This window comes from Muscardinus avellanarius, assembly GCF_963383645.1.
Source record: "Muscardinus avellanarius genome assembly, chromosome: 1".
In the NCBI taxonomy this organism is placed as follows: Eukaryota; Metazoa; Chordata; class Mammalia; order Rodentia; family Gliridae; genus Muscardinus; species Muscardinus avellanarius.
Genome location: NC_137786.1, coordinates 145280085 through 145294247, shown reverse-complemented (window position 1 = coordinate 145294247; position 14163 = coordinate 145280085). Strand labels below are relative to the sequence as shown.

At 41.4% G+C, this 14163-nt stretch overlaps 1 protein-coding gene across 1 annotated transcript in view; it reads right to left on the bottom strand.

Annotated features, from left to right (window-relative positions):
- Positions 1-13935, bottom strand: part of EXPH5 (exophilin 5) — a gene marked incomplete at its 3' end in the record, with an annotated part of 94746 nt that extends 80811 nt beyond the window's left edge. The window contains exon 1 of the mRNA XM_080717683.1: positions 13606-13935. Coding sequence (XP_080573809.1) covers positions 13606-13724 — 119 coding nt within the window. The 5' untranslated portion in view covers positions 13725-13935. The remainder of the gene's footprint in view (positions 1-13605) is intronic.
- Between the last annotated feature and the right edge of the window lie 228 nt (positions 13936-14163).

The following is a 14163-nucleotide window of genomic DNA, read 5'->3' as shown; positions in this document are numbered from 1 at the left end:
GCATAGTTTCTAATCTAGGAAAAAATATCCGACAGCAGGAATCTGATATTGAAGAAATATGGGCCCATTTTAAGAGAGCTAACCTAAGAATAATTGGAATAGAGGAGGGAAAAGAAAGTGAAACCAAAGGGATCAACAATCTCTTCAAGGAAGTAATAGCAGAAAATTTTCCAAACATAGAGCAAGAGGTTGATACACAGATCCAGGAAACTTATAGAACTCCCTTTAGACAGGATTGGAGAAGAGGATCCCCACACCACATAATTGTCAAAATGACCAATGTGGAAGCCAAGCAGAGAATCTTAAAGGCAACAAAAACAAAGGGCCAAGTGACATTCAGAGGCAAACCAATTAGAATCACTCCAGACTTCCCAAACCAAGTCATGAGAGCCAGAAGGGCTTGGAGTAACATATTCCCAATTCTGAAAGAAAACAACTTCCAGCCAAAAATATCCTACCCAGCAAAACTTTCTATCAAATTAGATGGAGAAATAAGAAGCTTCCATGACAAACAGAAACTGAAGGAATTTATGTCTTCAAAACTAGCACTAGAGAAAATACTCAAAGAGATTAACTACAAAGAAGAAATAGGTAACACACACCAGAACTAGAGAAACAAGATTCTCCATCCAACAGACAACTAAGATTGGTTATCTGTGGAGATTCATTATTTATGTTAGTCTTATACCTATCTCTAAATGGTATTGTTTGCCTTTATTGTTGTTAATTTTTAGGATTTCTAGTTGGAATATTAATATACCTTCAGATATAGCATTTAGAAATATTTTATCCCATTCTATTAGTAACTGTTAACTATGTTTACATTGTCTTTGGATATACAATATTTTTTTTTTAGGGAGTTTGTATACTCCTCTGTTGCCTGTGCCATTGAAATCATATCCAAGAAATCACTGCCAAGTTCAATGTTGTGAGGTTTTATGACCCAGATTTTCTCCTAAAAGTTTATAGTCTTAAGATTTATATTTAGGTCTTTTATCTATTTTGAGTTAATACTTGTATATGGGATTAGGTAAGGGTCCAACTTTATTCTTTTCCATGTAATTATTATGTTTCAACAATATTTAGTTAAAAGATTATTATTTCCACCACCAAATGTTCGTGGAAACCTTGTCAAAAATAACTTGACAATATAGGGAAGAATTTAGCTCTAGGCTTGTATTTAACTCCAATGGTTTATATATCTGCATTTAGAACAATACTACACTGTTTCAATTATTGTAGCTTTATATGGTTTGAAATCAGAAAATATATATCTTCTAGCTTTGTTCTTTTTCAAGATCGTTTTGGGTATCTAGAGTCCATTTTCCATATTAGGATAGATTTTTTTTTCTGAAAAATAAATATATAAATATATGATAGTTTCACCTAAAAAAATAGAAAAAAAATATTCTCTGGTAAGAAAGAAAGTAAAAAGAAATATTGAAATGTTATCTTTAAGTCATCAAAAGCTTGGTATCAGACAAATGAAACTGTTATGTGAATTATCATTTTTAATTTTGGATAAATTGCTATAATACTAGATGTCAACCACTAAGCCAAGGATGGGAGGGAGGGATGGGGAGAGAATGGGGTGGGGATCGGGTGGGGGCTGACTGGGCGATGTGTGCATGTATGTCTACAAAAGTTTGTATCCCACTATGATGTATGAATACAGTGCACCAAAAAAAAAAAAAAAGGCCAGAGAGAAGCAGAGGAATGAAAAAAGAGGGAACAAACAGAAAACAAAATGGTAGATAACTTCAAATATATGAGTAATTACATTAAATACAAATGCTCACAGTAGTATAAAGGTAGAAATTGTCAGAATGACTAAAAAGCAAAAAATGACCTGGAAGTCTTACCAGAAATGCACTATAACAACTTTCTGCACATAAATTTGAAAACATAGGTATAATAGATACATTTTCCAGAAACCCAAATTTCCTAAATTCATTCCATAATGAAAAAGCCCGAAGCCCTGTATGATCAAAGAAATTGATTTTATAGTTAAAAATCTCAAAAAAGAAGAATAAAAGACACCTCCAGTCTCAGATGATTTCCCAATGAATTTTACCAAATGTTGAAGGAAGAAGCAACACTAATGCTACACACTCTCTCCCAGAAAGCATACGAAAACACTTCAGAACTCATTTAACAAGGCTTCAATACCTGACACCCAAACCAGACTAAAGTAGTATAAAAGAACCTCCAACCTGTGTCTCTGCATCCCTCATGAATCCAGAAACAAAAATTCTCAAGAAAGTATTAGCAATGGAGTACAAAGCTACAGTAGCAATGCACCACAATCAGGTGGGCTTTATTCTGAGACGGTGAATGGATTTGTTTGTAGGTCCACGATGGTAAGAAAGCATCATAGTCAAGTGACTGAACAAACTGCCCCACAGTCTGGAGCCTGGAGAGCAAAGTGGCCCTGCTCCCTCTGAAGGCGCCAGGCCCCTCTCCCAGCTCCTGGTAGTTCCTTGGCTCATGGTGGCATGACTCCAATCTGTACATGGCTTTCTCTCTTGTGCCTGTCTTGTCTCTTTGTCTAAATTATCTCCTTTTTTAGGCCAGGTGTGGTGTCACACCCTTGCAATCCCCACACTTGGGAGGCTGAGACAGGAGGATGGCACAGGTTCGAAGCCAGCCTCAGCCACTTAGTGAGACCCTGTTTCCAAATAAAATATAAAATAGGCCTGGGAGTATAGCCCAGAGGTAGAAAGATTCTAGTTCCACCCCCAGCACCACCACCACTAATAATAATAATAATAATAATAATAATAATAATAATAATAAATAATTATCTCCTTTTTTCTTTAATAAGGATGTGGGTCATATTAGAACAGGACATTAATGATTTCATTTTAACTCTACTGTTAATAAGGTCACATTCTGCAGTACTGGGGATTGGGATGCCACCATATTGGGGGCAGAGAGAAAACATAGTTCAAGCCATGAAAACATTGATAATTTTAAAATTGTTACCATAAACCTCTATATTAACAGTCTAAAGAAAAATAAGCGGATGGGCACAGTGGCTCATGCCTATAACCCCAGTACTTGGGAGGTTTACCTCCTGAGACAGGAGGGTTGCAGGTTTGAGGCCAGTACGAACCTGGTAATTTCCCGAGACCATGTTTCAAAATAAAAATAATAAAATGGGGTTGGGGGTGTAGCTCAGAGGGAGAATGCCTTTACTCGGAGGTAGTCCTTTGTCTCCTTCCATCATGTGGGACAAACAGAAGGTGCCAACTATGAGGAACCGGCCCTCCCCAGACACCAAATATTCCAGCACCTTGACCTTGGACCTCCCAGGCTCCAGATGTGAGCAACACACTTCCATTGTTTAAAAATCACCCAGCCTAAGGTATCTTATTATACCAGTCCAAACAACCAAGGGGAAGACTGGAACTCTCATATACTGCTCGAAGGAATACAAAATGTTATGGCCATTAGTGAAAATAGTGTGGCAGTTCTTTTATAGGCTTTGTTAAAAAATAAAAAAAATAAAAAGAACTGGGGGTTTGGCTTGGAAGTAGAATACTTCTGGGTTCAACTCCCAGTACCAAATACATACATACATACACACACACACACACACATATATATATATATATATATATATATATATATATATATATATGTATATGTATATATTCAAGAATATGGCCAGGTGTGGTGACAAACACCTATAATTTTAGCTACTCAAGAAGCTGAGGAAGGAGAATCATAAGTTGAAGGCCAGCTGGGCAAGTCAGAATGACCCTGTCTCAAAATGAAAAAATAAACATAAAAAGGGTGATGGGTATGTAGTTCAGTGGCAGAACACTTAGCATGTGCAAGACCCTGGGTTCAATCTCCAGTACTAAAGAAGAAAAAGAGCTGTTTGTAGTCACCCTATTGAATGTCACCCAAACCTGGAGACAATACAAATGTCCTTTAGGGGATGGATTAATGGACACACAATGGTATGTGGCCCATAATGGACTATTACTCAGCAGTACAGAGGAATGAATTAGTGATACATACAACTTGTGCAAATCTCAAGAGTTCTTTGCCTAACGAAGGAAGTCAGTCTCAAGGTTCTGTATTCTGAGTTTCTATTTATACAACATGCTTTAAAAATTAAAACTAAGCTGGTGTGGTGGCGCACGCTTGTAAACCCAGCATTTGGGAGGCTGAGACAGGAGGATCTCAGTTCACAGACAGCTTCAGGTACTTAGGCCCTTTGCAACTAAGTGAGGCCCTGCTTCAAAATAAAGAATAATGCTGGGCGTGGTGGCGCACGCTTGTAATCCCCGCACTTGGGAGATGAGACAGGAGGATCACGCAGGCTCAAAGCCAGCCGCGCTGGCTTAAGAGACCCTGTTTCCAAATAAAAAAGTATAAAATAGGTCTGGGAGTGTAGCCCATAGGTAGAAGGGTTTCCAGGTACCCCAGTACAACCATAATCATCATCATCATCATAATAAAATAAAGAATAAAAAATAGGGCTAGGGGTGTAGCTTGGAGGTAGAATGCCCCCTGAGTTTCACCCCCAGTATCACACACACATGCACACACACACACACACACACACACAAAAAAAAAAAAAAAAAAAAAAAAAAAAACTTATAGTGATGGAGAACAAAATAATGGTAACCAGGGTAGGTCTCTCTCCCTATTACTCTCTCCCACACCTCTTCTTCCTTTAACTGCTGTTAAGTGTGTTGTTTTAAAACAGAAACTAAGGCAAAGTGCTAAAAAAAAAATGTAAAAAACTCACAACCTCTTCTTGGAGGTGGGGCATTTGATCATTGCAACCCCCAACTCCTTCCTTCATCAGTAGAAAGTTAACACGCAGTGCAATGAGGAAGCTGGGTTCTGTGGTGTGCCAAGTTAATATTTGAAGTCTAGCCTTTTAATAGGGCCATTGGCAGTATCCATCAAGAAACATTCCTGAGGAGAGGGAAGAGAGCTTCCAGTTCTCAAATATCACCGCTGACTGCAGTACATAACTGCAGAAGAATAGACCAGAATGGAGCAGAGCGCTCACCCAAGTGCTCTCAGCCACCTGCTCTTTAGCTCACATGTGCTACTGGGGAAGGAAAATATTTTCCTACTAACCTTGACCTGACCTCCCTTTGACCTTCACGTGGTTCTGAGTTTTAAGACCATCTGTGCTGATGAAGGAGTAAAGTATCCTCTGACTAATCTCAACCTGACCTTCTTTTGTCCTTCACGTGATTTCCCCAGCTCTCTCCTTCCCTTACTGTAGTCGCTTGCAGTGAGTCAGTGGGGCTCACCTGGACCCAGGCGGCAGCGCCTGCCAAGTGTGCGCGGCTCTCCCCTGACAGGGGCCTTCGCCACTGAGGATCGGGGTTGCACAACTTTCCCAAGTATACATTAATGTTATGAAGAAAAGACAAGGCAGAAAAACATTTAGACATATTTTTAGAGAAATTCTTTTTTTTTTTTTTTAATGGTACTGGGGTTCCTGGAAGCCCTTCTACCTCCGGGCTACACTCCCAGACCTATTTTATATTTTTATTTAGAAACAGGGTCTCTTAAGCCAGCATGGCTGGCTTCGAACCTGCGTGATCCTCCTGTCTCTGCCTCCCAAGCGCAGGGATTGCAAGCGTGCGCCACCACGCCCGGCCAAAGAAATTCTTTTAAAAGGCATATTTATGAAGGTAAAGATGGTCAAACATTCTGCACTTATTTATCATCAAAATAAACAGTCATCACTACTTTTTTCAGCAACGTAAAGGCCCTCTGCAACCCAGTGAGATCCTGTTTCAAAATAAAAAATAAAATAGGGCTGGGTGTGTTAGAATACTCTGGTTTCAATCCATAGTACCACAAAGGGGTGGAGGGGGGGGGATGAGAGAGATAACCATTTTAACAGTTTGGGGGACATCCTTACAAAATGTGTGTGTGTGTGTGTGTGTGTGTGTGTGTGTGTGTGTGTGTTTGAAGATTGGCCCCCAGGGGCATTTTACCTCTGAGCTACACCTCCAGTTCTATTTTATTTTTATTTTTTTAAACAGGATCTCACAAAGTTGATGAGAGTTTCACTACTCCCTGAGGCTGTCCTCAAACCTGTGATCTTCCTGTCTCAGCCTCCCAAGTACTGGGATTCCAAGCATGTGCCATCATACCTGGCTGATATATTTTTAAAATATTAATGATGGCCAACAATTTCCCCTGTATAGGCAGGTACTAGAAATTGTTCCTTAATATAATTATGCTATTTTCTTTAGTAATAACATTTCCAAATGCATTTGAATACATGAGGACTCAAAATTGTTGTTTGTTTTGGGGGTGTAATGGGAGGGTTGAACCTGGAGAAATTCTACCTGTGAGCTATACCTCCAGCCCTATTTATTTTGAAACAGGATCTCACTACATTTCTGCCCCCTGGCTGGAACCTGTGAACCAGCCAGTATTGGGATTCCAGGCACGAGCCACCTCGCCCCGCTGACCACCTAGAATTGTGTATTCTCTGTTTTCATGGATGGAGGAAATACCAAGTTTTAAAGCAAAAAAAATACAAAACAAACAAAACAAAACAAAACAAAAAACCCACAACCAAAAAAAAAAAAAAAAAAACCCCACTTCAGTGACAGTCTTGTTACCAGCTAGATGGGCAACATGAAGGAAGTCACTCCCACTTCTCTGAGCCATAGGAGGCACTGCTATGCAGTGATGCAGTAACTCTGTGCACTTGTGCGCCCACACTTCCTAGCACGCTAGTGTCATCTCAAGCGAGCTGCCTGTCCTCTCTAAGCTTCCTCTGCAGAATGGAGATAGCAGGCATCCCTTAACTGGTAGGTGGTTGTGAGAATTAAATGAGATAATGCACACAAAGAACCTAGCACAGCCTTAGCCTTTGTTACAGTTATCGTTACCTTCTGAAAAAGAGAAAAGTTTTCTTGTTTTCTCAGATTTAGGATGAGGATAAAAACAAACAGCTCTGAAAGACTTTAAAAGCTAAAGGAAGTCGGGCGTGGTGGCGCTCATTTATAATCCCTGCACTTGGGAGGCTGAGACAGGAAGATCGCATGGGTTCGAAGCCAGCCTCAGCTACTTAGTGAGGCTCTTAGCAACTTAATGAGACCCTGTTTCCAAATAAAGTATAAAAATAGGTATGAGAGTATAGCCCGGAGGTAGAAAAGCCCCTGGGTTCCACCCTCAGTACCACAAAAATAAATAAATAAATAAATAAATAAATAAATAAATAAATACTAAAGGAAGCTGGGTGTGGTGGCGCTTGCTTGTAATCCCAGTACTTGGGAGGCTGAGACAAGAGGATCACAGGTGCATGGCCAGTCTCAGCAACTTGTGAGGCCCTCTGCAACTTAGTGAGACCCTGTTTCAAAATAAAAAAAAAAGAAAAAAGAAGGCTGGGGGTATAGCTTGGAGGTAGAATGCTTCTGGGTTCAATCCCCAGTACTGCAAAATAAATAAATAAATAAATGAAACAAAATAAGTACATAATTAAATAAAAGCTAAAGGACGCCAGGCATGGCGGCACACCCTTGTAATATCAGTACTTGGGAGGTTGAGACAGGAGGATTGCAGCTTTGAAGCCAGCCTTGGCAATTTAGTGAGGCTTTCAGCAACCTAGTGAGACCCTGTTTCCAAATGGGAAAAAAAAAAAATTGTTAAAGGGTTGGCGGCGTAGCTTAGAGGTAGAATGCCCATGGGTGTAATCCCCAGCATCAAAAAAAAAAAAAAAAAAAAAAAGGAAGAAAAAGAAAAACAAAGCTACAGGAATTATAATCTCACTAAACCTAAAAAGGCTACTATTCCCTCATGTTGGAGTAAGACTGTGTTATTGTAGCAGTTCTATGTGTATTACCCACAGAGAACAATCCACAGGAGTAACTATCTGTGAGAAACGTCTCCCTGCAGTTTAAAAGAGTTAACTACTTGAATGTGGTTGGAAAGTATAGAAACCCTGGAAATCAGTGGTATTAATCTGATACCTCATTTGGTATCAGAACACTCAAGCCCTTCATGAACACCTACGACTTGCAGGCACTGTTCTTGGGGTTCCTTTTCCATGCTACACAGGGCTGCTTAAGGATGGGTGACATTTATGTAGACACATCATCCAACAGGTTCTATTACCAATGTAAAACGTGCAGACTGTTTAGAGCAGGATCTGGTTTTATTCTCTGCTCTATTCTCAGGGCAACACAGAGTCCTGCAAATAGTAGATGCTGGTAAACAGACACCCAGTGTCTCCTGAAACTCAGTCTCTTAGAGGTACATTTCACAGGCTGGGAAAAAAAGGCAGGCAGAAAGCCTGGGAGAGACAGGAGGCATACACACCAGGCTATTAATCTCTGCGGGATGCTGGGGCTTCCCCAGGCTCTGACCACTTTAGGATTTACATGTACACGGGCCCCCTTCAGAACTGTGCCTAGGCTCAAGGACATTCATTTAAATCAATCGGAAACTGAATGGATACATTCTGGAAAACGTTCCTGGGCTGTAATTTTATCACCCAGGATAGATAATCTAAATCTAGACATGCCATTTTTCAACTTGATGACACCTGACACTGTAATGATTTGTACTTTTACAAGTTTTCTGCAATAGTAAAACTAAATATTTTTTATTTATTGATATCTATTCTGTGAGCTGATGAGGTGATACAACCTTTTTTTGATACTCTCAGAGTTCCATTCATGAGACCCAGTGGTGGAGGTGTGAAGGAGAGATATATAATTATGGTTTTCAGTGACTTGCAAAAAGTAAGATGCTAACAAATCTCCCATATGATCCAGCAATACCACTTCTGGGTATCTACGCATAAGAATAAAAACCAAACGTACCAAACTAATGCATGGTTATTTATGTTCATAGCCGCACAATTCACAATTGCCAAACTATGTAACCAGCCAAGACGTCTATCAACAGATGAATGGACTACAAAACTATGGGATAGGTACACAATGGAATTTTACTCAAATATAAAGAACAGAATTATTTCACTTGCAGGGAAATGGATGGAATTGGAGAACATTATGCTAAGTGAGTTTAGTCAGTCACAAAAAGTAAAAAATCAAATGCTTTCCCTAATAAGCGGAAGCATAGGAGGAACTCTAGACAAAGAAGGAGATACTATAAATGGGCAAATAAGGCAACTCAACTGAGGGAGGTGGAAGGAGGGGAGAGGGAAATTCCACAATGTACAAGATGTACATACATACCAAAGTCAATCACTGAGCCAAACATGAGAAGGAGGGAGAGGGAGGGAATGGGGTGGGAATTGGGGAAGGGCTAAATGAGTGATGTGTGCACGTATGCCTCCACCATCTTGTACCCAATTAAGATGCATGACTACAGTGACCAATAATAAAATTTAAAAAAGAGTTCTGAGGAAGGAATCAGTTCAAATAATACCAAGGCAATATATGAAGGTATTACTATCAATTTCACAAACACAATCATTATTACTATCATTTTTTTTGTGATACTGGCAATGGAACCCAGGGGCATTTTACCTCTGAACTATATCTCCAGCCCTAATTTTTATTCTTTATTTTGAAACAGGGTCTCACTAAGTCACAGAGGGCCTCACTAAGTATCTGTGACTGGCAATGAACCTGCAATCCTCCTGTTTCAGCCTCCCAAGTACTGGGATTACAAGTATGCACCACCAAGCCCGGCTTTATTACTATCAATTTAATGGGGAGGAGGGGCAAACAGGGTGGGATGTAGAAGGAATGTTCGTATTGCATTGAACCTCACTGTGATGTATAATTGCAATGCACCAATAAAAGCTTTAAAAAATGTATGATTACAATGTACCAATAAAAGAGTAAGGTGCTTTTCAGATTATATATATATATATATATGCATATGTATATGTAATCATATATGACATGTATATGTGTTATATGAAGATGTGCATATATGTATTTATATACATATATGTATTTATATAAATGCATATATTATATATATGCATTTCCATATACACACATGTATATATGGGAAAATGCAGGTTTTGGAGCCAGATAGACTTCAGCTCAAATTCTGGCTCTATTTGTGAACTGTGTGACTCTGGGCGAGTTCCTTAGTCGTGTGAAATACCACTCTCTTCCATAAAAATCCATTAATAATACTCATGCCAACAAACGATTGTCAGTATTCTTCAAGGCTGATGGGTAAAATTCTGGTTCTACTATTTAACTTGACAAAAGACAGGATCTTTGTAAGTAAGCTGTTCCCTTCTCTGCTAAATGGGAATTAAAGGGTGTACCCAATAAGCTTATTGGTAGGATTAATTAAATTTGTATAACATGTTTAGTATAGTACCCAGGATACAGTAAGGGTCCAATAAATGTTAGCTGTTATTATTACCACAATAATTACTATTATTATACAAAAAGGCAGCACTTAATAAATTTCAGAGCAGCCTCTCTTTTACCTCAATCTCCTACTAAGGAGAACTATCCAAAATTTTGACAACTGGGTCACGGACAATACATACCTTTATTATACTAGTTTGTTTGTTTGTTTGTTTTTTGCAGGTCTGGGGATGGAACCCAGGGGCATTTGACCTCTGGGCTACACCCCCTGTCCTATTTATTTATTTATTTATTTATTTATTTATTTATTTATTTTGGTGATACTTGGGTTCCTGGAAACCCTTCTACCTCTGGGCTACACTCCCAGACCTATTTTATACTTTTTTTTTGGAAACAGGGTCTCTTAAGCCAGCGCGGCTGGCTTCGAACCTGTACAATCCTCCTGTCTTGCCTCCCAAGCTCGGAGATTACAAGCGTGCACCACCACTCCCGGGTTTATTTTTTATTCTTTATTTTGAAACCAGGTCTCACTGAGTTGCAGAGGGCCTCACTAAGTGTCTGAGGTTGTCCACGAACCACGATCCTCCGGTCTCAGCCTCTGGAATGCTGGGATTACAAGTGTGCATGCCATCACGCCCAGATGATATTATACTGTTCATTAAAAGGCTTGTAGTCAACTTATGTTTGACAACATACAGAATGTATTAATTTCACTCCAATTATCACCAACAGTCTTTTCTGTTATTTTTTAAATACCATGGTATCTCAAGAATTCAAGATTATTTGTGTGTGTGTGTGTGTGTGTGTGTGTGTGTGTGTGTTACTGAGAATTGAACTCCAGAGAGCTCTACCTCTGAACTATACTCCCAGTACTATTTTATTTACTTTGAAGCAGGGTCTTGTGAAATTGCTAAGGGCCTCACTAAGTTCCTGAGGCTGTTCTTGAATCCGATCTTCCTGCCTTAGCCTCCAAAGAACTTGGATTACAGGCAAGTGACTCCACACCTAGATCATTTATTACTGTTGAGAATGAACATTTCCCCTTCTGGATTAATTTTTTTTTTTTTTTTTTTACTATTTGGCTATCTTCTAGTGTGAATGATTTATTTTGTTTGAAACAGAATCTCAAAAGGTTGAGGACAGTCTCACTAAATCGCTGAATCTGGCCCCAAACCTGGGAACCTCCTGTCGCAGCCTCTTAAGTACTGGGATTATAGGCGTGCACCACCACACCCAGCTCAACTTACTTTTGAATTATAAGTCATCTGTCCTGATTTGGAAAATCTGATGATCATATTTATCAAGAGAACAAGCAGAGGTGGCAGCCAAGTTGACATGTTATCTCAGGCCCTTTGTGCGTGCCAGGATCTGCTCTTAGGGCCCATGCGTGCGAGCCTGAAGCAGGTAAGTAGACCATTCCCTTGGAGAATGGCCTCCAGATGTGTGTAATTTATAATGGAAGCCAGGATAAACTGTGGGAAAAGAAAGTATCAGAAATCATTGCTTCTGGCATTTGGTCCAACCATCTGCATTCTTTGTTATTTTTGTATTTTAATGGTGACATTTATCAAACTATTAGAATAACTATTTTAATAATTTAATAGTTACAATACTGATTTTGCCTTGAGCACAGTGGTTTTCCAATCAATGCTCCATTTAGGACGTAAACAACATGAAATAGAAAACCTGTCTCGGCCTTCCTTTTAACACCTATCCCAGTGGCCTCTGCCATTTATGTGTAGAGCCAGTTGCTTCTAAAGGCAACTGAAGTGGGCACCATGAGCTGCTATAGAGAAAACACAAGGCAAGCATGGGGTTAACTATAAAAAGTCAAATTCCCTTGAATGAGAAGTAAAATAAATTAGATCACTACTTCTAAGACTATGAGAAGCCAAGCTGATGACATCTTAAAGGATATCTTCCCTCCCTCTGATTTCCTACTCTCCCCTCCATTTCCCCAAATATACTGTGAGTTACTTAAGAAGTCCCATCCTCTTGAGTACGGCCACAGTTTCTTGGTGCTTTGGAAATACATAGGTGCTAAACTTAAAGTCTACATAGTTCTAAAGTTCTTCCCAGACTTCGCATGTGTGCAGTGCAGGTGTACATGGGTGTGGCCACACTGTCCTCAGTAGGACACACTTTTTTTTTTTTTTTTTGCAGGTCTGGGGATGTAACCCAGGGGCATTTGACCTCCCAGCTACACCCTTTGCCCTATTTTTTATTCTTTATTTTGAAACAGGGTCTCACTAAGTTGCAGAGGGCCTAAGTAGCTGAGGACATCTGCGAACGGTGATCCTCCGACCCTCAGGTGTCAGCCTCTGGAATGCTGGGATTACAGGCCTGTGCCACCACGCCCCGGCAGCAGGACACACTTTTTACACTGTCTGGGGAATTGATGAGGCCGTTTTTTAAAGGCAGAGCATTGTGGTGTGAAATCTACATCCTCTAACTTTAAATTTCATTCTTCCCTCAAGAGTCCTGTTCAGTGGAGAGAAGACAGGGCTTTGGGCTCAGTATGTTCTCATCCCTTCTACAAAGATTAAAGAGTGGGTGGAGAGGGTGGGAAGAGGGGTTTGGAGCGACAGGCAGGCTAGGACGCCTAGACAGAACTGGGATTCCAGAACTCTTGTCACCAAGCCCTTGGTTACAAACAAAACAGCTTTCTGAATTCCAATCGATGCCACACCCTGGATTCCCTTGTGCCGTCCCCTAGGGAAGGGCTTGGATGGGTCTATTCCTGGGTGAGCAGAGCTCGCCTGCGCGGGCTTTAACTCATTCCAGGACTTACCCCACACTTCCAGCAGAAAAAAAGAAAAAAGAAGAGGAAAAAAAAAAAAAAAAAAAACACTGGTTAATTTCCATCCCAAGTAATCGCGCTTGGGTTTTCATTCGCCGCCGGTACTAATCCCTCACCTGCAGAACTGTGGTAAGGTCAGTGGTGAAATTCGTACAAACTCCCAGCCTGCAACACCACACACAGGGAGACCCCCCGCTGCAGACCGCCCAGGGGGAGGCCGCGGCCCCGCCGTCGCCCCGCAGCGCCCAGGACCCAGCTGTGGGGGGGCCGCGCCCATCGCACCTGCCGGGAAGGAGCCTCCTCCCCGGAGGGCGAGGAGACACTCGTGCCCGGGCCCACGCGCCCCGCGGGACCCCGGGCGCGGCCAGCCCGGCTCCCCGGAGCCCTTCGGGGACAGGCGGGGGCCCTCAGCCGCCCCCTCGCCCGGCCCCGCAGGTGCCCTGCAACCCGGCTCCCCAGCCCTGCTCCCCGGAGAGGAGGAAGGAGCCTGCTGCGTACCTGATCCTGTCCTTCTCTGCCCTCCGAAGTTCCTCATTTCTTTCCAGCACCTGAAGGATCTTCCTGGCTTCTTCCTCGTTTAAGAAACTGACATCGAACCCCCGAGGAACTTTCGTCATTTTTCGCTACTAAGTGTGAATAATGCACTTAAGCTCCCTGGCGCCTCCTGTTACGATGGCATTTTTTTTTTTTTTTCAGGATACAGAAGACTAGTTTCCTGAACGTGAGCCCACAGCCAATAATAAGCCCGTCCCTTTGAAAATCTAAAACCACAAACTTGGGAACGGCCTACACAAACAGGGGCTCATTTTGACAACACCTTAATGACATGTTTCTCTCAACCTGTCCAACCCAGATGCAAAAGAAACGTCTAAAGGGAGAGAAGGGACCAATCCCAGGTGGAGGCGGGCGGGCGGGCCCGGCCTCTTCCCGCCCTTCCCCCTCCCCACCTCCTATCTGACTTGTTAAACAAACAACCCTACATAATTCTGCCTCGAAGTGAGGCCCGGGCTTAAGTGCTGGCCCCAAAGTATTTGCTTTGGCGGTTGCTGTTTGCTC